Below are 27,127 nucleotides of genomic sequence, written 5' to 3'. Positions count from 1 at the left end.
TTTTCTTCCAGAATGGTCCTGTATTTGGCTCCATCCATCTTCCCATCAATTTTAACCATCTTCCCTGTCCCTGCTGAAGAAAAGCAGGCCCAAACCATGATGCTGCCACCACCATGTTTGACAGTGGGGATGGTGTGTTCAGGGTGATGAGCTGTGTTGCTTTTACGCCAAACATAACGTTTTGCATTGTTGCCAAAAAGTTCGATTTTGGTTTCATCTGACCAGAGCACCTTCTTACACATGTTTGGTGTGTCTCCCAGGTGGCTTGTGGCAAACTGTAAACAACACTTTTTATGGATATCTTGAAGAAATGGCTTTCTTCTTGCCACTCTTCCATAAAGGCCAGATTTGTGCAGTATACGACTGATTGTTGTCCTATGGACAGAGTCTCCCACCTCAGCTGTAGATCTCTGCAGTTCATCCAGAGTGATCATGGGCCTCTTGGCTGCATCTCTGATCAGTCTTCTCCTTGTATGAGCTGAAAGTTTAGAGGGACGGCCAGGTCTTGGTAGATTTGCAGTGGTCTGATACTCCTTCCATTTCAATATTATCGCTTGCACAGTGCTCCTTGGGATGTTTAAAGCTTGTGAAATCTTTTTGTATCCAAATCCGGCTTTAAACTTCTCCACAACAGTATCTCGGACCTGCCTGGTGTGTTCCTTGTTCTTCATGATGCTCTCTGCGCTTTAAACGGACCTCTGAGACTATCACAGTGCAGGTGCATTTATACGGAGACTTGATTACACACAGGTGGATTCTATTTATCATCATTAGTCATTTAGGTCAACATTGGATCATTCAGAGATCCTCACTGAACTTCTGGAGAGAGTTTGCTGCACTGAAAGTAAAGGGGCTGAATAATTTTGCACGCCCAATTTTTCAGTTTTTTATTTGTTAAAAAAGTTTGAAATATCCAATAAATTTCGTTCCACTTCATGATTGTGTCCCACTTGTTGTTGATTCTTCACAAAAAATTACAGTTTCATATCTTTATGTTTGAAGCCTGAAATGTGGCAAAAGGTCGCAAAGTTCAAGGGGGCCGAATACTTTCGCAAGGCACTGTACATCAAAACACACCTATGTATTAACACTGTCAGATTGCTATAGATTGTTTTTCATTGAATGGTTTAATTGGGGTTTTTTGTGTGAAGCGCTTTGGGACCTTTGGGATAAAAGGCGCTATAGAAATTCTACTTGTTTGTTTAAAAGGTGTACAGATGTGTTTAAATAACGAGTTGTTACATATTTTATATGTTTTATTAGGACCTTTGAGGTTATTTTAGGGTTTGCTTCCTGATCTATAACATATCTTGAAGTAGTGTTTATAGTATAAACTGCCACTAATGTATCCACTACCAGTAGTAATGTAACAAAGAATGGCTTTCAGACATAACTGAAGAGAGGTGGAAACTATCTAAGAATCACTGCTTTTTTTGTAATTAACGTTTTCAAATCAAATTTAAGTTTTCTACTTTGGGTCAGCCAAGTGACAAAATGTGTTACAAGAAGCGACACCTGCATGTAAATGAATAACATGAAGATAAAACAAAACAGAAATCACCAGCAAATAGAAGCACTAAAGCAATGAGAGTAGAAACAGAAATAGCTCAGGAAAACAAAGATTTAAAAAACTCAATGCAGCTGTATATAAAAAAAAGAAAAATCAGACTTACATGTACCAGCAACACTTCAAATATTAAGGATTATTTTAATGTCCAGTAATTCATTGAAAAACGTTCTGGTTACTCTGCTTGTATCCTGGAGTTGCTGGGAAAAAGTATTCTATTTATTTATTTTTAATTAACAGTACATGTAGTACATCAGCTGATTCTGATTACTACCACCCCACTGGTAACTCCAGGATTTCGAATGTTGCAACGGCTGCACAGATTTGTGTAATTTGTTAAACACAGCGCTACACAGCTGTGTCCCCTATGGAAACTGCAGACATGGTAACAAAGCCTAATGCTTTTTAATGAGGTGACGCTAAAGTCAAGTAGGCAGGGGTTGTTTTTGTTGTGTTAATGTTTTTAAATCACAGTTGTACAAACTGGACAAATCAGCTCTGTGTTGAGCTGCCTTACTGCTGCACTTTTTCGGCTACACCAAGATGTGTTGAATCTACAGTAAAGCTGTAACACTAGTCAATGTTATCCATGTGACTGACCATAAAACAACCATAGTTTACCAAATGTCAGTCATGGTTTATAAGTCTGTCCTTGTTTCAGATACTGCATGGAAGGTCACTGAAACAACGCCCCCCCCCCCCCCCCCCCCCCCCCCCCCCCCAGCTGTTTCAGCACCATGAGACCATGAATAGAGGCCATAAAAAACAGACCAGATTTTTTTCTAAAAAAGGACAGACCTTACACCTGTGGGATATTATATAGCCAGATGGTCATTTCCCTGCAAAAAAGGCCCACCCCCCTACAGACTCAAGACAAGGGAGGACCAAGTCATTTTGGAAAAGGCCTTAAACTGGTTGATGCTACCCGAGGCAAAATTAGGTTATTTAATATCCAACTCAAATGTTCCACTCATTTGATACACCAGTGGGAATATGGTATTGTACTGTTATTTTGAAATGGTTACATGCAACTCAATCTTGTCCAGCGGTTGATGTTGCATTTCCATGTACAACAGAAGCAATGGACAAACCATACAGAAGAATATTTAATAGAAGCTTTACTTTCTTCAAATGTCATTTCCTCAAGGGGAGGATTTCACCCACACACAATGCCACAGAAGCTGTCATTGAAACAGATTTATTTATTGTACAGTGTAGTTAAAACATGTTACTGTAACAGGAAAACAATGGTTTCATTTCCTGTGAAGACTTTGGCCAGCAAAAGTAAATAAACCCATATTTTAATGAACAGAAAATGTAGTCTACAGTACATCCCCGGGCATGACTATAAATACACAATTAGAGCTTTCAGTACACCTACCATGAAATACCATGACCTACAGCTGCCAACAGGGTTTTTTAAATAGTTAAGACAGGTCTGAACAGCCAAAAGCCAAAACACAGTAATTGGAAAAGTGCTTCTCTAGATACAAGTACAACTCTGAAGTGCATACAGAACACCTCTACTACATTACATGTTGTTATATCCCACTACATTCCATTGTGTGGGATATAACAAAATAACATCATCATCAAGTTCATCCTTCTGTAAGAAGATGATTTCTTTTACCATATGGGTAAATTATCTATGCTCTAGCGACTCTCAGTCTATTCATTGGCACAATTATTACCACAGGTTTCAGTGTAGAAGACAACCAGATTCTGTTGAAGATAGACAGTCCATATTTCGTTTTTCATACTGCCAAACACTCATTCAGGTCAACAGATAATTCAGTCAGATAAATCATTACTTTTTTCTTATCTTGTGACGCTCCTGAGAAGAGGCAGTTGTATTTTGTACCGCAGTTGTTGCATGTTGATGTCTGCCTATTTTTGTACCACAAGTGGATATCTCTAGTTCTGAATTTTCTTTCCAATTTGAAGCAACTGTTCTCTCCAAAAAGGCAAACGATTTACAAACAGTGATGAATTCCATCAAAATAGACAAAACTGACCTGGACTTTAGTATTCCCGAATCATCTCTGTAAAAAGTAAAGAGTTAACTCTTCATTTTACATAAAAATCGGCAATAGGTAGACACATCTCTACCTCAGCAACGATCAGAAAAAAGACCTTACTGCTTTTTACTATGTGGCAGACCAACCCTTTCTACCAAGGAAAAGGCAACTCCCAAGCCTGTGTTCCAGGAAACATGCTGCAATCTTGTAATGAATATCAGAAATCATGGTAGGAAAGGAAGGAAGGTCAATAAACTAAGACAGGGGGCATTGATGAATTGAGACACTGTGTCAGCATGCCAGCCCCTTACTCAGCGTTAATTAATTTCCCTTGAAAGGACACAACTAAGCACTTTCTCCACGTTCTGGTGATACAACCTCACTCTGTGGCACACCAACTTCTTTCCCCACTGGAATACAAAGAGAACACAGTGGCCGGTCCTCTTTCTAATGGTTCCTGTGGGCAACAAGTGGGTCGGCAAGGTCAAAATGAACTTAATCTCCCTCTTTCAGTTTATATGTTAATTGCTATGGGGTAAGAAGATTGCTTTCCTCCCATGCTGGCCGACCTCATGAATCACAACAACAGTCGCTGAGCGTACAGCAGTCACGTACACAGCCCACACAGTAATCCCGTCTCAAGGAGAGCTTTCACTTTTTTTTTATTTTTTACTGCAAGTCATTGTTTACATTGCCTAACCAGGCCGACCTACAGTAATTGACTGTCTAGTGCTAGTGAAAATAGCTGGTTTCCATGGTACACCCAGAATAAACAAAATATCATTGGGAAGCAGTTGATAAAAATAGCACGTCTTTGACTGTCAACCTCTAGGAATCTTGAGACAACTTTGTGAAGACGTCACTTAAAGAATTCTTAGCCTGAGTGAAAATGAGGTGGTCGTAAATTGTGATTTACAGGTGCTTCATGGACACGAAAAACACTTTACAGTGGAATTATATTTAGTTAACTGTATACGACAGCTTTATATAAATCAAGAGCTGCCGTAAAGTAGAAATCCAGGGTCAAATTGTTATGATTATGTCTCTTGTTGACTGATATGTACTGTACCAGAGTACAGCAACACAACAAGGCAGCAATCGCATAACACTAAATGAAAAAAAAGTAAAATGGATAGATCTTTTTTAGTCTTTTTTTGAATTTCTATCAAAATACAGTAAAATGTCACAGCCATTTCCTCTGGGAAAAATTAAAATTGGTATCAAAAACACCAGGGTTGGCGATTAAAAAAAAAAAAAAAAAAAAAAAATCAGATTTATTTGATTTAAATCAGATTTTTTTCCCTTTTTCTTTCTGAATCATGGATTTTTTTTTTTGTAATACCGTAGTTGTAGCTCTACAGTACCTCCCAACTGTAAATTTAAGAATGTTGGAAATGGTGGTTTGTGAATAGTTACATACCAAACTAAATTACTCAATCAAAATGAATACATAAATAAAGCAAATTATTTATCATTGTGGCATCCTCTAAATGTGAACTACAATATGTGAAGTACAAGAATTTAGCGATGGAGTACGCCAGAGAAAAATCCCCCTCACTCATCCCAGTCATTCTTTTCTTTTACTTATCTTTCTTTGATTTCCTCTTTCTGTGTCAGTCCAAACACACACAGTTGTTACTTAGGACTACTTTGCTTTTTATAGTGTGTTCAATAGTTAAAGTTCCTGATTGCACCACTAAATAAACCTTAACACAGTGCTCAATTGTCTAGTTTGGACCTCACTGCATCAGAATCGCTTCGGCGAATATGTTGGGGCAGGCGCTCTATAACGGGGTGTGACAGGATAGCTTTGTGGGCCCAGATGTTACCGGCATGGAAGGAGACACAGGGAAGCTGCAGTTTCAGTGCTAAAGTGCACATTTAATAAATAACACAAAGTACAAAAGGACACAAGGGCCAAACAAAAAGGCACACAGGCCAAAATAAAGGTTTAAACAAACACAAAACGTAGGCTGGGCATTCGCCTTCACTACTATACAACGCCAACTAACAACACATGTCTTGCCCTGCCACACGGGGCAAGATATGTCTTCAGAATACCATTTCAGTGTAGTATTTATTTTTTTGCCCTCGCATTTGCGCTGTGATCAGAATATAGCCCTGTTAGTTTATAGACAGTAAGAGTTTAAGATGTTTGTGTTAATAAAAGGTTTTTAAAACATACTTTTTGTGTCTTTTCCTTGAGAAACTATATAAAATAAGTAGTAAATGAAAAAATTATTTAAAATCAATTTTTTAAATCAAGTGATTAAAATCAGTGGTTTAAAATCGACTTGAAAGACACATAAATCAAATAATCTTCACTTTTATATTACCTTTTTCTTTTTCAAATGGAAATAATGTCAGTTTGAGTTTTACAAAAGTAGGAGCCTCTGATACTTGATATAAGAAGAGGTAGTAATTCACCTTTGCAGCTGACATGTCTGTCATTGTATTCAGAATACAACAGGCTTATGAAAATCATAATATCAGAAGAATTCTAGGTGTTTCCAACACGTTTATCTGTGGTTTCAAGAAGGTTGAACCTGGGGGATAGCTGTTTTTTTTTATTCTAATAAAATTATTTAGAACTATTGTACATACCCAAGAAATGTTCTTCAATTGTACATGAACATTTATAGAAGTACTGTATGTATTATAGTCTTCTTTAAAACCCGTTACCTGGCTTTGAACAGCCTTCCTCATTCCATTCAAATTGTGTGACAATAGAACCTTGCAACTCTTGTTACTGCACATTATTTGAATAAATTGATGAAGGCGTTTCAATCCCAACCCTCAAACCAAGTTCAAAGCCATGTAAAGGCAGATTTCAACTTAATAGTGGAGGAACAGAACCATTCAGAATGACTGCATACATCATAAACGACAGAGAAATGTTAAAATAAATAAATACATAAATAATGACATTTGAAGCTACTAAACACCAGACAAAATGAGGTTGCATTTTTAAACTATTTAATCAGGAATACAATCTTTTAGGTTTGCGGTCACTTCGTTATGTTGTAGTAAAGGCAGCATTTGCCTGGCAGTAGCACAGCAAACTCTTTCACAGTTTGTTTACAGACAGCTGATTAGTTTCGCAGGGCACTTCCTCGCTGTAGCTGTTCCTAACCAAAGTGCCTCCCAGCATTTCCCTGCACCACGGAGCTCCTTCTTTTGTCAATATCTTGGGGAAAAAACAGTTGGAACAATGGGCCAAATTTCCCAAGCACTAAACACAAACATGCCATTTGAAATCTGAAAGGAAAACCCAACTGTTAATATAACACTGGTAACAAACATTTCAGTCATTGCTTTGCCTCCTTAAATTAACCCGCTGAGTTGTTTTTTTTACTAGTTTTGTATTGAAAGCTGAATTTTTCTTTTCACAAGTGTTATAAAATCACAACTGGGCATAAAGACCCTGATAAATCAGGCGCAACAAGTCAATGCTAAAGAACATGTGCTGTCAATCTGAAAATATGTTCTGCACATAGGAATTTGCTTTATTCAAAAGCAAAGCTGGCGCAGTGTTTATTGTGAACTGTCGTTTTAAAAAATAAAAAAAAGTGACTTTGTACAATGTGTGCCTTTGAAACTCACTGGTGGTGACGGAAGCTGTACACATTATTTAGCTTGTGTTACTTTTAACACTGACTTGGGGAATGCAAGGTTGGGAACGCCCGACTCTCATGTGCCAACTTACTGGTGATCTCTGCCCCTTTGGGAGGCAATTAGGAAGCGCAAGTATCTTGGGTATGTCTGACACCTGAGGTCATTTGTTTTTTTTTTTAAACCAGTAATGAACAAGCCCACGTATAGGGAAAAACATTTCATCACTATGGGATGGAACTTACAGAATGTGTCAATTGATTTCTACTTAGCCTTCATTGTCATTTCAATCATAAGACAGAAATAATGCCTATTATTTATTATGTTCCATCCTCTGATTCCAAAGAACGATTCTAGAATGCTAAAAAGGAAATATGATAAATGTACAGACGATAAGCTATAATAGATAAAGAAACCACAAGCCCAAACCACTGCACAGTACTGTAGGTCACCATTTCCAGACATAATCGTTCAAGTTCCAACGAGACTAGTTCTTGAGACATGTAAAAAATGCAAGTGTGACAATCTATTCAGTATCTCACCGTGGGGGGTAACAATTATCTCAAAGACTTTCACATTAACAGAAACAGTAGATCTATTGAAAACGCCATTGAAACATTACTGGTAATTTGAGGCTGTATCTTGACACAGTCACTACAGTAGATGGAACAATTATATAATGTGTCTGTTATGCAAGTGCAGATGCAATTTTCTTGTAAAAGCTTTTATAGTAAATACGTGGGCCAAGTACATATGAACTGCAATTAACTACAGTTAAAATGTCTACATTCATCAGATAGTACAGCAGCACTGATCTGTGTATAATTAGTGCACTGCTCAATGTATTAAATGTATACTCCCAGCTTTTCATTAACACAATGAACAAATATTAACTTCCACTTCATTTCTGTGCAATCAAATTATTTTACAGTTGCCAGTAACTAGGTTAAGTTATTATTTACTTGAAGTGAAAAGTGAATGGCCACTTTTTTTCACGTCAATCAGATTTTACCAGCATAAAATACTGCTGCTAAACAACAATGTATACGATGTAAGCTAGATTTCTGTTAAAGCTTTGTTTATTGATTTAAGATTAATGTTTTAAAGCACAGGGGGATGTGTTATTAAATTATTTCTAACTAATTAAAAGGCAAGGGCACAGAAATTGTGTACTGAAAGGGATGTAAATGTTTTCCAAGTGTTCAAACCGTCAGAATTTTTCCTAACTGCTCAACCATTGTCTAAAATACGCATGCCAAATATAGATGTCAGCTATAGTTCGTACAGTGCCTTGCGAAAGTATTCGGCCCCCTTGAACTTTGCGACCTTTTGCCACATTTCAGGCTTCAAACATAAAGATATGAAACTGTAATTTTTTGTGAAGAATCAACAACAAGTGGGACACAATCATGAAGTGGAACGAAATTTATTGGATATTTCAAACTTTTTTAACAAATAAAAAAATGAAAAATTGGGCGTGCAAAATTATTCAGCCCCTTTACTTTCAGTGCAGCAAACTCTCTCCAGAAGTTCAGTGAGGATCTCTGAATGATCCAATGTTGACCTAAATGACTAATGATGATAAATAGAATCCACCTGTGTGTAATCAAGTCTCCTTATAAATGCACCTGCACTGTGACTGCACTCAGAGGTCCGTTTAAAGCGCAGAGAGCATCATGAAGAACAAGGAACACACCAGGCAGGTCCGAGATACTGTTGTGGAGAAGTTTAAAGCCGGATTTGGATACAAAAAGATTTCCCAAGCTTTAAACATCCCAAGGAGCACTGTGCAAGCGATAATATTGAAATGGAAGGAGTATCAGACCACTGCAAATCTACCAAGACCTGGCCGTCCCTCTAAACTTTCAGCTCATACAAGGAGAAGACTGATCAGAGATGCAGCCAAGAGGCCCATGATCACTCTGGATGAACTGCAGAGATCTACAGCTGAGGTGGGAGACTCTGTCCATAGGACAACAATCAATCGTATACTGCACAAATCTGGCCTTTATGGAAGAGTGGCTAGAAGAAAGCCATTTCTTAAAGATATCCATAAAAAGTGTCATTTACAGTTTGCCACAAGCCACCTGGGAGACACACCAAACATGTGGAAGAAGGTGCTCTGGTCAGATGAAACCAAAATCGAACTTTTTGGCAACAATGTAAAACGTTATGTTTGGCGTAAAAGCAACACAGCTCATCACCCTGAACACACCATCCCCACTGTCAAACATGGTGGTGGCAGCATCATGGTTTGGGCCTGCTTTTCTTCAGCAGGGACAGGGAAGATGGTTAAAATTGATGGGAAGATGGATGGAGCCAAATACAGGACCATTCTGGAAGAAAACCTGATGGAGTCTGCAAAAGACCTGAGACTGGGACGGAGATTTGTCTTCCAACAAGACAATGATCCAAAACATAAAGCAAAATCTACAATGGAATGGTTCACAAATAAACATATCCAGGTGTTAGAATGGCCAAGTCAAAGTCCAGACCTGAATCCAATCGAGAATCTGTGGAAAGAACTGAAAACTGCTGTTCACAAATGCTCTCCATCCAACCTCACTGAGCTCGAGCTGTTTTGCAAGGAGGAATGGGCAAAAATTTCTCTCTCGATGTGCAAAACTGATAGAGACATACCCCAAGCGACTTACAGCTGTAATCGCAGCAAAAGGTGGCGCTACAAAGTATTAACTTAAGGGGGCTGAATAATTTTGCACGCCCAATTTTTCAGTTTTTTATTTGTTAAAAAAGTTTGAAATATCCAATAAATTTCGTTCCACTTCATGATTGTGTCCCACTTGTTGTTGATTCTTCACAAAAAATTACAGTTTCATATCTTTATGTTTGAAGCCTGAAATGTGGCAAAAGGTCACAAAGTTCAAGGGGGCCGAATACTTTCGCAAGGCACTGTATATAGGAGGATGTGTGCAGTGTAATTCCATTACCTATTCAATATGTATTCAAAAACTTTGCATTTAAATGTGGTGCACATGTTGTCTATCACACATTAATGGAGCAGTGTATCATAAAAAAGTATGAGTACTCTAATCAAGGGCTTCTCATAATGGCTTTGTACTTGGTGACATAAAATCTCATTATGTTAAAGTTTTAGGAAATTAAACAGAATGAAACATCCTAAAATTCAATTTTACACACTTGTTTAGAACGGCATATGATGGAAGTGTGACACGCAGTACAGCCAGTCAGTCCCCATACACCCCGAGATATTACATGATGCACTCAATAAGTTATGGTCCTTAGCAAATTTTAGTCACAGGGTTGCACGCTATATAACAATCTTTGACCATTAGGTTAGCATCCACACAAGTCATGTACTATAGCATCAGCAGCACATGTGGATATGGAGGCTGTGGAAATGAAACTCTTAGTCAAGGAGACAGTTCTTTCTTTAACGTCTAGAGTCTTGACATTGAAAAGGACACTTCTGTCTGTCTAAAACAAAATAAACCTCTTATTCTAGTACTCAGGTTTCATGATTATGTCTCTTAAGTTGGGCAACATATGTGTATTTACTTAAATAGTAGAAAGAATGAATACATGGTAATGTGAAAGGCAATTTGTTATTTCACAAAAAAAAACAAGAAAAAAAACACTTTGGCATCATGATAAACAAGACCTTGATAAATGAGATCATTGTAACCTGCTGTGATGTACAGGTGCAATCCCATGGGGAGGAGATGTATCCCTCAATATACTATACCTTTATGGTGACTATCCGGAAGTACTCATGTTCTGTTTATTATTATTGCAATTTATTTTAAATATGTACTTTCCTTATACAATTTCAAAAACACAGTTGAGGCTACATTATAAGTTCCCTAAAACAGAACAGAATCTGTCATGTATAACCTCCTACTGCAGCAGTTTAAATTTTAATTATGGCTCCACTATCCTTATAGCTTTCAAAAGGTACCAAATAACAAAAACGATGACACAAGCTGTTATCCAAAAACTGTTTTCTTCACCACACTTGTTCTTTATTTGGTATATTTTAAAAGCTGCTATAAGGATAGTGACCAAGACTGTTTTAAGAGGGAAGGAAGCTTGTGCCCTGATAACGACAACTCCTTATAAATAGACGTAGTTACTCAAGGTTTTCTTTCTAATGGCAACCTTCTATTTTATTGCATGTCAAATTAAATAGGATTTCTGGACACTGTAACCTTAAAGACTAATGTATTTTCTGTGCAATATACTGCAATATAGAGACTACATTCTCTTAAAAGATATAAACCATGCATCGGAGAACTTACTCTGTACACATGGAAGTGTGCTAAAAAAGGAATTGATTTCTTGAGTTTATCGAAGCGACGCATTCTTGCTGGGCAGTGTAGTCTTACAGTTTAAAAAAAAAAAAAAACTCCTTTGATGTTTCCGCTCTTGCTATGAGAATTGAAAGAGCTCAGGGCTGAGAATCCCCACTGATGATAGTGAGCTCTCCGATGGTTCAAATGGAGAAGTCAGCTCAGGATACATGAAGCGTACTTCCACAAAATTGATCCTTCCTGCCACAAATGTTGGTAAAATTCCTCTGTCAACCATTGCATGTATGCTTCTAAAACTAAAAACCCGTCTGCTTTGATAGTTGCATTCCCATGCAGCTGAAAAGAGCCAATGATGACTTTTTTTTAAACAAATCCAGACTCTTTAAATATTCTTCTGGCTCCAAGTCTGATGCAGTTGCAACACCCACTTTGAATACTCAAAGACCTCTGTTTGGCTCTCCCTGTAGATTTCTCCTCAAGTTTAAAAGGGAGCCTGTGGATTATGTTGTTCTACAATTCCACTATCCAGTCCACAATGCACTATAAATAGAACCACAGCTTGTTCTTGCCTTTTCCCTTTTGAGACGAGATCTAGCTTTTGATCTAGAGGGGGGGAAAAAAAGATATCATGCCCGTTATGGAGGAGCTTAAGTGTTACTTCTTTTAAAGAGCGTCTGTCTGGAGCTATGTGGTTTTGTATCCAGCAGTCCCCAACTGTACTGCAAGTGTCCGCTGTCCTGCAGCCTGCCCAGCTTTGCTTGCTGGTTAAACAGAGACGCTATGGTATTCGGATGGAATAGTATTTGATCAGGAGCCAAGAGGTCAGATTTAACTGCATGATGGGGAGTTCGTTTCCTGTGGGCCCCCTGATGCAGGGATCGTATCTCTCTCTCTCTCTCTCTCTCTCTCTCTCTCTCTCTCTCTCTCGCTCTGCTTGTTTTGTGTGCTTCATGTAATCCCAGTTTTATTAAAAGGAGAGTACTGTTCTTGAAACAGCTATTTGTAGAGTTCATTTATTGTTTTTTTTTTGTTTTTTTTTACGTGCCATTCTTTTTCTTCTGCTCAAATAATGTGTAATCTGGATTGCTGAATAAACAGTACATGTAAGTTCCTACAATAGTCTACTTAACTACAATAGGGCTGTAAAAAAAGCCGGAGGGTATTGTATGACTGTGGCATAGCTACTGTACAGTCTTTCTTCAAAGGGCAAGTCAGCCCTTACACTAAAAATGCAATACTATAAGAACATAAGAAAATGTACCAACTAGATGAGGCCATTCAGCCCTTCTGTGCTTGTCTGGTACATCTTAGAGTTTCAGAGCTTTATTAATCACAGATTTTACATTGAACATTGGGAACATAGGGATTATATGTACAGTACATTATTACTGGTTTACTGCTTATTGTGCCAGCAATCATAAACTTGGAGTACTAGACTATAACTTTTTTTAGACTCAAATTCATGACAAGTAGGGTCTTGATTCACACATTATTACTCAGAGGGATGGAAGGCGCCCAACATTGTAGGGACTAAATAACATGGTTTATTTTTTTACTTTATTTAGACACAGATGTCGACGGTTCCACTAGGCTCTGACTCAAACTTGCTCATGAAAACAATCTGCAACCAATTTTCACTTCCTGCGATAGGAATTAAAACGGAAATTCCATTTATGAATAGTTGTTTACAATATATATATATATATATATATATATATAGTCTCTAAGTCGCCTTGGATAAAGGCATCTGCTAAATAAACAAATAATATATATATATATATATATATATATATATATATATATATATATATAGTAAATACAGACTGGAGAGGAGGGCCATAGTGGAAAATTATTGCCCTGAGTGAACACTATTGTTACCGACAGGAGGTAACAAGTCTTCCAATGGGGCATTTAATTTTCCACTATGAAGTGAGTCTACATATTTATTATATGAATCATAGTTGATACATATTTGTTCACACTTTGAGTTGAATTTGTTTGAATTTCAGAAAGTCAGAAAACAGTGACAGTGACCTGGTAATCACCATTTTAGTGTTTGGAGCATCTTTCTTTTGTCGTATGTTTTGTGATTCATTTGGCTGTGTTTGAAGGTTCGTTCGCTAGCCAGGAATTCGAAGGTAGTTTTAAACCTTCGAAGGTACGCCAGGTGGCATTCACACACTGTATGTTTATTTTTTTAATTTATTTTTTTCTCTGTTAACAGAAACCGTTTGACAAAGTGTGAATACTATAAAATCACACACTGTCACTCGCATGCAAAATGTGATCTTTTGATGTGTATAATGCATATTACGTAAACAAAAGTTGTATAGAAGTTGTCCACTACCAAATCGTTATACGTTGCAACTCTATATGGCGCCGTTGCCGTGTATGGAGCAAGGTATAGTATGCCAAAGCACTAGGGCCTGGGGGTGGGGTACCTAGAGCGGTTGTAGTGCTTCAGTAAAATATGTACTGAATACCTAATGTACAAGACAGTGTAAGAGAAGTGCTATGGTAGAATATGTTTGAAACATACAAAATATCAGCTCATGTTATCCAGAGGCAAACCTTTAATGTCTTCATTCGCCATCTCGACAGAAAAGCATTGCATAGCGTGAGCTGTATTTAAAGAAATGTCTCGAAACCCCTCTGCTGTTTGGGATTTTTTTTTGTTAAATGCCCAGATGACCAAAAAAAAGTAGAATGCAAACCGTGCAAGTGACTCATATAATGAAGACATAACCAATCTCCATTGTCACTTGACAAGTGTAAGTTCATATTATTATTAGTAGTAGTATTATTAATAATATTTTTAGTAGTAGTAAAATGTGACTGTGACTGATAACCTGCTTGGAACGGTGACTGTTAAATAAAGCTTTGTTTTGTCTAAGTCCATTGCAGTTGGTGCTGCTGCAATGCAAGCTTACTGTATATATCGCAAGCAGCATCAATTATGTGTATTTTTATTTGTATTTAAATTATTAAAACATGATTACTGTTCAATATAACATTTTTAAACTACATGCGAATGTTTTATTCCATTTAAATGGATTATTATATTCAATCAAATATAAACAAGTAGCTATAGTCACCAGTAAATTATGCAAATTAGTACCACCGAAGCTTCGAACCTTCCTTCGGTAATGTGTTCCGAACCTTTGAAGGTCAAAATGTACCCTTCATTACAGCCCTAGTTAAGTCACAGAATCGCTGTTCAGCAGTTTTTTCACATTCAGCTATTTTCTGTTGTTGTGAGGTTTTAACCTTTTTCCAAGCACTGATTCATTCATTCATTCATTCATTCATTCATTCTATATATATATATATATATATATATATATATATATATATATATATATATATATATATACTTGCTACTTTTCAATATTAAAACTGTAAAGCTCGTTAAACGTCGAATTCCCCAAAAATATGCACTCTAGTGACATGTACAGTGATAGTAGGGAGCAAATGTTTGCGGTTTAGGAGGTTTCGTTTTTTTGCAAAAAATTGAAAATTCCGCGGGAAGAGAGAAAAATCTGTGATTTTTTCCACGATCAGGGAATCCTGGATGTACTAATTAGAAAGTATGTATGTATGTACGTTTGTATGAACTACAGTACATGCATCTGAAACATGTTTTAAACACCAATGATAGTACATATTTAGTTCTACAGAAAGATGCCTGTTGACCTAGGGTTATAAACCCTGTTTGTTAACTAATGGTTTCTAACTGAAAAGCTCTGTGCAGTAATTAAATAAAAAAATAAAAAAAGGTATTGCCTTAGTTTGTCCCGATATATTACCCAAACCCTAGTACCACTTGCAGCCAATTCACTTTGAATATCTCTGTCAATCTCAGATTGTTATTAACCTTCCTCACAATTCTTCTACTTGTTCTTGGTGAAAGAATCTTCTTTCTTCCAGACCGAGGGAGCGCTGTGTCATTGTCCATCCATCAACAGTCCAAAGCACCTTTGACCATTGTTCCATAGTCCAATTTCTTTGTTCTTGTGCCACTGTTTGTCAACGACACCTGTGCCTTCTGCCAGTTCTGTTGTCAATTCAACGCTTGTCTTCTTTCTATTCCTTAAGGATATTATCTTCAAGTATTGCTCATCCTTGTTAGACAGCTTTTTAGATCTTCCAGTCCTGGGTTTGTCAATTACAGATGATGTTTCTCTGTACTTGTTGATTATGCTTCGGATACCACACCTTGAAAATCGAGTGATGCAAGCTATTTCAATCAATGTTTTTCCTTCATTATGCAAGTCAAGGTTGTTATAATAGTAGAAAACACTAGTGGAGGCTTTGAATAAATTGTTGATGCTCATAATGCATCAGAGTAGAAACATTCAACATGTCTAAGACTTTTGCACAGCAGTGTATATTTATTTATTTATTTTTTTAAAAGAGACTTAACATTCGTTAAACAATGTGTAAAGCTCTCAGCCATATCCATAAACCATTTTGCCTTCTCAATGTACCTAGTTGGCACATTTAAGCGAGCATGTCTACTCTAGTGTTGTTTGAGTATGGCCGTCTGTTTCTTATTATGGAAAAAAAAAAAAACAGTTGTTTACAGGATAAAAAAAGGACCGAATATTCCCCTTGTCCACAAGAGGGAGCCATGAGTGATGTTGCTATATTTTCAGTTGAAGGAAGTATGTAAGTATGTCCTACCTTGGAGCTGCGTGAGAGGGGGAACAAAAAAAAACACTTCTTGAGCATAACATGAATAGCTATCAATGGTCTGGGCTAGATTATTGTATTAGAAAAAGGCAAAAATAGGGTTTTGACACAAAATACAAAAGGATTAACGCTGTGAATTTTGTGAAGGTATGACTTTAAGTCTTTTGCCGAACAAATTCAGCATGAGGAGAAAGTCCATTTAAAAAGTGTATTGATAATTTTTACAGCCCTGTTTTTCTGCATTTGGCTTCATGTTGCGCCATGCAGAACATTCAAAGAGTCGCATCTGCTGGTTTCGAGGCTCTTTGTGAAGACTCTTGCTCCAGAAACACTTTGGTGCAAATTCATTTCATATGTATCATCATACATAACATGTTTTTAACATTTTTAATAAACATATACCTACAGTAGCAGACCCACAGTGCAGGGTTACTGGGTTTGGGTAATACATCTGGACAAACTAAGGCAATACCTTTTTTATTTTTTTTATTTAATTACTACACAGAGCTTTTCAGTTAGAAACCATTAATTAACAAACAGGGTTTATAACCCAAGGTCAACAGGCATCTTTCTGTAGAACTAAATATGTACTATAATTGGTGTTTAAAACACGTTTCAGATGCATGGACTGGAGTTCATACAAACACACATACATACTTTCTTATTAGTCCCTCCAGGATTCCCTGATCGTGGAAAAAATCACAGAATTCTCTCTTCCCTCGGAATTTTCAATTTTTTGAAAAAAAAACGAAACCTCAAACATTTGCTCCCTACTATCACTGTACATGTCACTAGAGTGCATACACGCTATTTATATAGCGAGAAGTGTGGCGGGGTTTCAGTGAGAGCTTCAGTTCAGCCATGGAGAGATTCCTAAGGCCATCGGTGAGCTCCGGAAACAAATCTAAATTAGCACCGAATACAACGGCAAAAGATAGGGCACAAATGCAAAATGCAAGTCCAGTATTTCCAATAACTCACCGTCATAGCTTCAGAAGACCGTGACAATGACCATGGATAGACAAACAGTGGCTACTGAAGAACGAAATAAGGTAAGATTATTATTATTATTATTATTATTATTATTATTTTACAAAAGGATTTCATAGTTTAAATCGCAAGTTCAATGCAAAGCGATGTTCTGTTACTCCTATGTGAAAGGTCAGAGAAAAACAATTAGGAACTTGTTTGTACTCCCTGTTGCAGGTCCTGAAAGATGTCTAATTATATATGGAAAATCCTCTTTTTTTTTTTTTATTGTTTCTTTCCCGTTTGTTTTGTGGTCTGTGACGGTGGCACTTTCACATTGTGGTCTTGGTCAAAGAAACAAAAAAGCTAGTTTATCAGCCATCAGTGTCGCCTGTCATTGTTTCCAAGCGCTTGTCACAGCTTTCAAACTATGTGCTCTCTTGATATGGATACGTTTTAAAATTACAAAATTTTGGTGAACAACACGTTTCTAAAAATACCCTGTTACATCTGTACAAAAATGCTCCAAGCCTAGTACACATTTGTAAAACAGTGCATTTGTAAATTGTACCAATGCTAATTTGAATCCCTGTGCACAACTACAATCTTATTCTGCTAGGCAAATGTTATTATTACTAAATGTGATTAAATATAGTCATATGTTTTGGCCATAACTGTATTTAATGTATTTAAGAATTGTTATGTTTTATGTATATTTTAAAAAATCCAATAGTCAGTGTTGTAAGAGTTTTTTTTAAAAAGTGAACTCTCTTTGCTTTATTGTATGTGTTTTTTTTCTTCTTCTTTGATCTCCATAAAATGTTTTTTTTTTTCTTCAGATTTTAGTAATGTGATTTAATAAAAAATGAATTTGACTAACTGTGACTTACTTTTTGTTATTTATTTATACTCATTAACACTGTTTTTCATTAAAAAGTCATTGCCGCAGAATTTTGCAGAAAACACTCTTTTCTCGTTGGAGATTTTAGGAAATTTTACCGTGGATTTCTGTGGGGACTATCTAATGGAGGCCTTCATTGAAGCCTGGTGTCTGTTGCCAAGTGGGGGGCCACTCTCTCCCCAGGGTCACAGCTCAACCAATGACACCCAAGCCTGAGGTTACACTACTACTGTAGTTCCTCTCTACTGTATCAAATTACACTGTGTTGACCTTATGTAACCTGTCAATGCCATACTATAGCTCAGCAAGCTACCACTGACCTGAACACTGCTATTGAGTCTATTTATAACTGGGTGTACAATACCTCCAAAATAACATAAATCATTCAAATTAAATGTCTTCTGGTTTTCATTCCAACTGAGCTCTCAATTACTGAACTAGACCCTTAACTGAACTGATAATTTGCTTAATTCGACATTTTTAATTGTTCTCAGCTCCTAAAAAGTTGCTGAGTTCAAAGTTACTTATAAAATGTTATAGCTAACTTGAAACATGTAACTGTTTAAGAGGTGAAAACAAGTAAGAATGGTCAAATTAAGCAAATTATTAGTTCAATGAAGAGGTCAGTTAACTAATTTTGAGCTCAATTGGAATGAAAACCAGAGGACACATGGTATTCCCAGGACCAGGGTTGGGAAGCCCTGCTCTATGGTCTTGTAACAATTGTATAAAGAGTACTTACCCAGTCCTGCCCCTAGATGGGAGCAAACCTCTTCATAATACCAGAAAACAGTGAACAGATAATAGTGGAAACCAGCCAAAAGAATGACCTGCTAAAATCAAAGTCTCCTGTTTAAGACAGCATCTAGCCACCATGTGACAATATACCAAACAGAATTCTAGATTTACTGTAGCACCTGGCAAACATATAAACGTAAACAATTAACATCCGTAACAACAAAAAACAATAAAATCATTTAAAACACACTTACAATTATCCTCAGTACAAAAAATGATATTTGACTATTTGCTCCTTAAACTTACAATTTTATACACAGTGTCCCTTATAAAATATTTAACAGTTAATAAAATATACAACAGTTCATATATTACTCCCTAATGGGGACAAAATTACATTTAAAGACCACAAGGCATCAAACTGCTGTAGCACACTGTATAGCACATGAATACATGGTTACAATACCTTGGTCAAATAGACGAAAATGAATACAAAACCTGCTGTCAAAGCATTCAATAGTTTAATTCCCACTTGTCTGTCTGTGTGTTTATGTAACTGAAATTTAAGCGGGTGCTAAACCCCCCATTCCTTGCTGCTTTTACAATCCTCTTTAAATCCACCAGGCAGGCAGGCAGGCGGCTGGAGATTGTAATGGTTCCATGCAGAGAAGCTGCTCACTGCAGTGCTGTAGAACAGGGAGCTCCAAACAAAAACAAAAAGATCTCTGCACCGCCGCAGTGTGGGCCGGAGAGAACCCCTCTTCAGCGGTTAACCCGTTCAGCGTGCATGTGGATGAGCTGCTAAATCAGAAGCCGCCTGCCCACTTCTGCATGGAGCTGCCTTTAAAACATACCCAAGGTAAGCACTGAAGAGAACCTCTGGGTATACTAGTATAAATGCCACCAATTATTATTACTACAAAAACAATTACATCATATACTGTACATAAAATAAAGCATAAGCCCACATAAATAAACATAGGATTCCCACAGCATTTCATCGGCATTCTGCCAGGATTGCTTTCCAAATATCTGTACAATTGTAAATGTTTCAATAAATATCCAGTATACTACACAAAACATAAACCTGGCAGTATTTTGTTGGCAGTAAATGTTTAGTTTATGTTAGACAAGTACACAATTATTGTACAGATGCTGTGAGTAGTAATAACAGAGCCTGTACTATACTTGGTAAAGTAGGCTAATACAATGATAACGTTCTCAACAATAAACAAACCTTCAAGTCTCCCCCTCAACAAAACTAAAAAGTAATATCATAAATGTTCCTGTCCCATCCCTTCCCGTCAAAAAAATGTTCAATTTAATTTTTGTTCCATCCTGTCTCACCAGAATTTTTCCCATCCCGTACTGTTCCGTACATATAATTTTTTTTTCATTCCTGTCCCATCCCGTCCCGTGATATCACTGCATGACATACCTTTCAGGCAGGATATTTTTCGGGTTACCCTTTTTTTCTTGTGTTTTTCATTCGCATCCTGTTCCTAGTTGAATTTTTAAAATGTCCTTCACTACTGCCATATTACCTACTACTAGAATAACAAGAACCACAAACCTATTGCAACCTTCTTACTATGCATAATGTGTTGATAACAGTCTTGTGAATTTCACTCCAACTTGAACTCCCAATAAGTTTATTTAATCCAATTATTTGCTGAGGTTGACAAATTTTACATTAGTTTAGGTCTTTTACAGTTTTTTTTTTTTTTTTTTTTATGGTCTTGAAGCAAGCAAGCAATGATGAATGGAATAGGTGGGCTAGTGACATCACTAAATGGGGTGTGTCAATTAAAATGAGTGTCGTTGATACGAGGGTTATACTGTCTGTCTTGGTAAATATATGGATACCCAGAAGTCTGAGTACGCATTTGATTGGTTCAAGTCCAACTTCAGAGAAGTACAACTGCACATCACACTAGCTGGTTTTTAAATGAAATTCCCCAGCTTTTATTAAAATTTAAATAAACCATGTGTCCACTCCTGAGATGCAAGTGCTGAATTAAAACCACAATGCACAAAGGGGTTTAGTTTAGTTAATTCACCACAGAACAGACCCAGGTGGTCTGAGTCACGGTTGAGTCTGCTGTCTGGAGAATGCCGTCAATGTTCTTCAATTGATAAGCCTCTGCACTTTACAGTATAGGCTTTGGCTGAATGTGGCGTGCTTTAGAAATGTGCTGACAAAATGAGAATATTATTATTATTATTATTATAGAATAACCCCTATTGACACCCCTCTTAAATACATGTACAAATACACAATGAAAATATCACCTGGTCTGGTGTGACTATTCCTTTATAGTAAGTTTCAGTCAAGACTACCAAAAAAAAGCAGAATTTCACAAACTAAGTATACGTTTTGGCTAAGAACCAAATCAATTCAAAATACAGGATACAAGTCTCACCACAGAATGTGTGGCACCCAGCACAAACAGCAACCTGATCCACCTGTTTTAAAATACTGTACCAGTGTCGTAGGAAATAAGTTGTGACTGGGAAATAAGTTGATCGCGCAAGCACAGTAATACAAAGGTAGGCAAAAGTAAGGCGGGGCAACAGTTTGATTAAAGGGGAGGCTCATTGCATGGCTTTTCATTTTTATCTGACCGTTTTATTTGCAAGACTTATGTTGGTATGTGTTTGTGCCACTGTCTTTTCGTATGACCTTTAAAATGTGTGATCGATGACTCTTTATATGGTTGTTTTAAACCCCTGTCTTTTTATGTTTCTATAACATCGCTGTCAATCAGATATAGTTTATGTGTGATTGCAGAGATTTATTTATATATTAAATGATTTTACACGTCAAAATGTTGTCAATCTTTAATCAAAATTAAAATGGTTCAGTAATATAATCTACTGACATGCTGCATCCATAATATTAGTATGAAAAGGTCGTATGTTTACATTTTAAAATTAGTAAACCATGTGATTGATGTGCACCGTGGCCTAGTTAGTAATTGCACCTACAATATTCCTTTTTTTACTGAATATTTTTTTTTTACTGAAACTCATGCTTTAACTTTTGGAAAATCGCTTGCATACCTGGCCATACAGTAGTGCTTCCCAAAACAAGAACACCTCCTGAAAAGCAAAATAACGTTAAATATGTAACACATTGCTAGTTACACAAACAGAAATACACATTAATATCACAGGCTACTTAAAAATTTCATTTTAAATTATGTATTGGTTGCTAATATATATTACAGCGATATTCACATTCCCTTATCTAGCGTCATACTGTCGAAGACATCCGATCTACTTATTTTTTATAAATTATACTTACAAAATTAATTTAAAATTATTTATATTTTGTTAGGCTAATATATCTGATCTACAGCGATATTCACAGTCTCTTATCTAGCGGCATACTGTCGAAGACATCCAATCTACTCATTTATATAAATTATACTTACAAAATTAATTTTAAATTATTTATTGTTTGTTAATATATCCGATCAACTTATTTCCTGGGCTCGATCTATTTATTTCCAAGCCTAAGCTCATAGACATTAGAAACAATGGAACCTCCCCTTTAAATTCTAGAGCTTGATCAATTTATTTCCCGATCAACTTATTTCCTAGGACGTGCAAAATCCAATGGAATAGCAAAAATGAAGACTGCTGCGTTACGTTGTATTACAATAGTCCGTCGCATATCCGACTGCGGTGGGACCAGACTAAGGGCAGATATGTAAAATGACGGTTCAATGAATCCTGTTTTAAATACCATTATACACAACTGTAACAATTACAGTGCTCACCATTTATAACGCTACAGTGGGGAGCCATAGTTACAAGACCATGCTATTTGTGTTCCGCCTTATAACTGGTATAAAAGAGCTACTGTAATGGCATTATGGAGCAAATGGGAGCCACTACTCTACTGTGTTATAACCTATTCCGCACTATAACGAGGCACGTTATAACGGGTGAGCACTGAATTATTGTTGTGAGATTCAGCTTTTATTAGGGAGCTCCCCTAAATCTCTTGTTTAGAAAGATACAGGGTATTAATGCTTGTGACAGAGTAGCCGTCTGCCATGTGGGTGTGTGCATTCACTGCTGACTGACAGACAGGAGATCGAGATGGAGGTTGAAGTTCAGACGCACCGCAGGCAAACAGGATTTATTTACATATCAACACACTGAACAGCTCACATGACACTACCAGCAATGGAAGCACACAGCGCACATACAACAGGTATGATCTGCAATATCTGAAATAATCTTCTCTGTTCAATAATAAACTAAATGGCTAGGGCGGATATGTGACGGGTGGATACGCGACGAATTACTGTATATTCATATTATATATATATATATATATATATATATATATATATATATATATATATATATATATATACACACACACACACATATACACACACACACACACACACACACACACACACCCCTCGTTATATAGCTCCTCGCTATACTGCGGATTTGGATACATCGCGGTCCTGGAGCTACCCATTTTTACTGTCTAACTCTGTATGCCTTAGCTGCAATATACATAGGCACTTAGAATTACTGTTCATTTTATTTCGTACTGCACATCACAAACAACTACATACAAAACAATTAAAAACAAAGCATTCATATCGCACTGTTATCATATATACATGTATTACACAATAACACAAAGCAAATTAAATATCTACTTGCTGAAGCGGTTTTTATTTTAGCCAACGAGGTGTTCACTTGTGGCAGCAATGCACTAGCAAAAGTCACAAGGCAGTGACGTCAGCTCCCTAGCAACAAGCCTCCTATGTTAGGAATGGATTCGTTTAATGCAGCAGTTTGGGCATTTGAGAAAGGATAGGAAGAATTATGAAATTAATTGGCGACTGAAGTTGATGAGAAGCAATTACCCTCCGCTGTACAAATTAAAATGGTGTGCTGCTTTTTACACGAAAAATGAGAAAAAGCAGGTTGCGTAGAGGATTTATATTGGACCCTGACACCCCCAATAAAACGAGGGAGTGGTTGTACAGTATTCGTTATTCGCCTATTTGTTTTTCTATGGGTCTCTCGCTATATCGCTGCCCTTGATATATAGCGGATTTATATTGGACCCGACACCCGCGACATATCGAGTGGGTGGTGTGTATGTATGTATGTATGTATGTATGTATGTATGTATGTATGTATGTATGTATGTATGTATGTATGTATGTATGTATGTATGTATATATATATATATATATATATATATATATATATATATATATACACACACACACACACACATACACAATTATTTTCAACTCACAAGCCAAGTTGAAAATACTAGCTTCATAGATATTTCTTTGTAAAATGTTCAGTAGCCCGAAACATTAACGTTTTTTTCTTTGTTTAAATTCTTGTTTTGTTTCCCTGAGCTAAAACCGAGATTACATACAACATTAATACCCTGCTACTGCAGATAGCAGATAGGAGAATGGCTGTTTAGTCAAAGTGGCCAAACAGCTTCAAGGAGGGAGAAGTTTGTGTGTCCGTATCTAAAACTACCTCAGGTAAAGTAAACAATCCCATAAGCCAACAGTGCCTTACTTACAGGGAGTGCACAGAAGGCTAAAACTAAAAATGTAGTACAAATTTACCACCAATCAGATTTTACTTTATCATTTAACAAGACTGTGGGAAACTGAAGCTTTAACAAATCAATAAAACCAATCAACACAGGCAGAAGTTAAAAAAAAAAAAAAAAATCATTGTAAGAGTAGCTTTTAAAAACACGAACCAACACCCAATTGAATCTATATTAGCAAATATACTAACAAATGAGCCTTTCAGCATGGTTTGAAAAAAAAAAACGAGACTCAGTGGTAAGGACTTTCACAAAGCTAGGAGCATAACAAGAAAATGCACAATCACGGAACGCATTTTAACATTGGGAAGCTGCTTCCCCATACATATACAGTAACAGTACGGACAGAACGATTTTGTATCAGGATGAAACGTCTTTCAGAGCCTTATTGAGCAAGACCTTAAAATCAACCCCAAAACATACTGGGAACTGAGGGCAGAACTGTTTTGAATAATAAATAATAAATAACGCTTCTACCTCCTCTTCCTCATTTGGTAGCCGCTGGTACTCTGAACAGTCCCCCATGTATGCTGCAAATCCTTTTCACATTGACACAATGTTTGAACAATGCTCAATTCACAAAACAATACAACACAATCCCTCTTGTTGTAAAGTGTAGGCTGTCCTCGCCGTCACCCTTGGCAGATTTGTTTTCTTAACTTTCAAGTTTTTCTGCTTCTTGAAGAGATTGGAGGATTTATTTCACCACTTTGGTTAGGATGCTCTGCTTCCTCTTCCTCAAGTAGACACTTGAATGTAACTGCTCAGTTTTTAATCCTCAATGTCCCATTGTACCATCATTAGAAATGGTTAAGACAAGAAAATATTTGTGTCCAATTCCAGCAGCAGTTTTTTTTTTTTTAATTCTATTGGCTAACAGCTCTGGGGTTGTTTTTTTACATATTTTCTAATACAATGCACCCATAATCTTCTGTTGCCTCATGCAAACTCCAAAACATCCATTATTGTCACTTTCAACCATAAAAAAAAGATGATAGTTGGGAAAGTGGCTATTCAGTTAAGCTGCATTAGCCTGAAGAGAAAAAACATGTCTGCCAAAACACCTCAGTGTATTCCAACAGCAAGCCATCTGTGAATATATGTTGCAGACATCTGGACCAAGTTTTTATCAACAGGATTTCTGATCTGCTTTCACGTCTCCTCTCACTGTTTACAGTTTTGACAGCAACTTGCCTGCTCAACTGTAAAGCTTGCTTCAATCGTCGCTAGAAAAGGATTGCTTCATACAAAGGTCTAAAAAAATTGTTACAGATGTCCGTAATTAAAATAACTGAATGCTGTAATAAAAGCTTCTCTTTATGAGAGGCTGCCATACACATTTAGCTTCACAGTCATGTCCAAAATAGTTGTTTTTACCTTCACACTCCTTGAAATGCTGTATGTGCAATACATCCGTACATTCATGCGCACAATTATTTTTCATAACTTGATCACGTAATTTCTCAAGCCGAGCACTGTTATTTTTCCTGCACAATGTTTTCTCGAAGCTTCAGAAACATAAGATTGCATCTGTTTCCTGGAACAATTACCTTAATTGCCGTCAAAAAAACCTTTTGTTTGGACATTTGTTTGTGCTCCTCCAGCTTACATTCCGACAACAAATCCCGTCCCTGAAAACACAGCTGCACTAAACACTAGTCCAAGCATCACATCAGCACTACACTAAATCTGTTGTTGAAATGCTATTATTGTTTCCCTTCCACATTCTCATTCTCTCCTCACCTCCAGCAGTTCAAAACACTGAGAGAAACAGGGAGAGGAAGGCAGAGCGAGAGCGAGAGAGAGAGCGCATCAGTGCAGCATTGCCTGGTGATGGCTACTGCAGTACCACTTACTTCATCTGCATCATTTTTATCCTCTTACGTGGAATTGCTTTCAGCAATATCAGCCCTGCTGAAGTCTCCTGTGTACTTCCAGCTCATGACGACAGCATCAGTTCAGCTTTGTCTGTTCTACTAAACATGTCTTTGTATATGATTTTAATTTCTTAATGACTGTCTTGCGCTACCATTACCATCCCCCCCCCACAACATGGTTCTCCAGATGGCTGTGGAGTGTATCGCAATGTCATTGTACTTGTTTCTCCTCTGATGTGACGAGATCCTCTGTCGAGGATGGAAACAGGCTCACGCAGACAGGCACAGAACAAATCACACACACACACACACACACACACACACACACAAAGGAACAGGGAGGTAATGTCCATGCTGCCCACTGTTTCCCTGATGAAATTAACATGCTCCATTAGCCAGGACATTGAGGGTGGACAGCCTGCGCCATAAAAACCCTTCCAGCAAAAAAAAATAAAAAAATAATCAGTTCGCTTAACCATTTCATGGCTGGAAATAGTGGAGCTTTTGAGTAGACACCGACATGACTTTTTTTATTTTAAAGAAATATTGGTGAATAAAATATCCTTGATTTATAATAACTACACAACATAAATAAAGGGATAGATCAGTACTAATCAGTAGCTGGTCTAATGGTTGAAGCCTATTATGGAGAGTGTCAGGCTCGTCGCAGCTGTCAGGTGACACGTAGAACACAGTCCTTCAGTTCACTGTGGAGCTTTCACCACTGGCAGCACACTTCACAATTAAACACTGTTTGTATTTAAAACAGCAAGATTAAGGACTAAATGATTTCTGAATCTACTAACAATAACTGAATCGAAACTAGGGCATGTAAAGGATTAGA

General features: G+C 37.0%; 1 protein-coding gene across 7 annotated transcripts in view; it reads right to left on the bottom strand.

Annotated features, from left to right (window-relative positions):
- Positions 1–27,127, bottom strand: part of LOC117423530 (activated CDC42 kinase 1-like) — an 88,432-nt gene that overhangs the window by 26,115 nt on the left and 35,190 nt on the right. For 2 of the 7 annotated variants that reach the window (XM_034039461.3, XM_034039464.3), the window contains exon 1: positions 11,475–12,705. The exons of 1 other annotated variant lie outside the window; for it this stretch is intronic. In XM_034039461.3, the coding sequence (XP_033895352.2) occupies positions 11,475–11,537 (63 nt within the window). In that variant the 5' untranslated portion in view covers positions 11,538–12,705. Of the gene's footprint in view, positions 1–11,474; positions 12,707–24,883; positions 26,435–27,127 lie in introns of those variants that run through there. 4 more of the 7 variants (XM_034039465.3, XM_034039466.3, XM_034039463.3 and 1 more) reach the window with 3 other exon arrangements.

Source organism: Acipenser ruthenus, chromosome 17 (genome assembly GCF_902713425.1).
Source record: "Acipenser ruthenus chromosome 17, fAciRut3.2 maternal haplotype, whole genome shotgun sequence".
Classification (NCBI taxonomy): Eukaryota; Metazoa; Chordata; class Actinopteri; order Acipenseriformes; family Acipenseridae; genus Acipenser; species Acipenser ruthenus.
The sequence above is the reverse complement of the archived record's forward strand: the minus strand, read 5'-3'. Positions and strand labels throughout refer to the sequence as shown.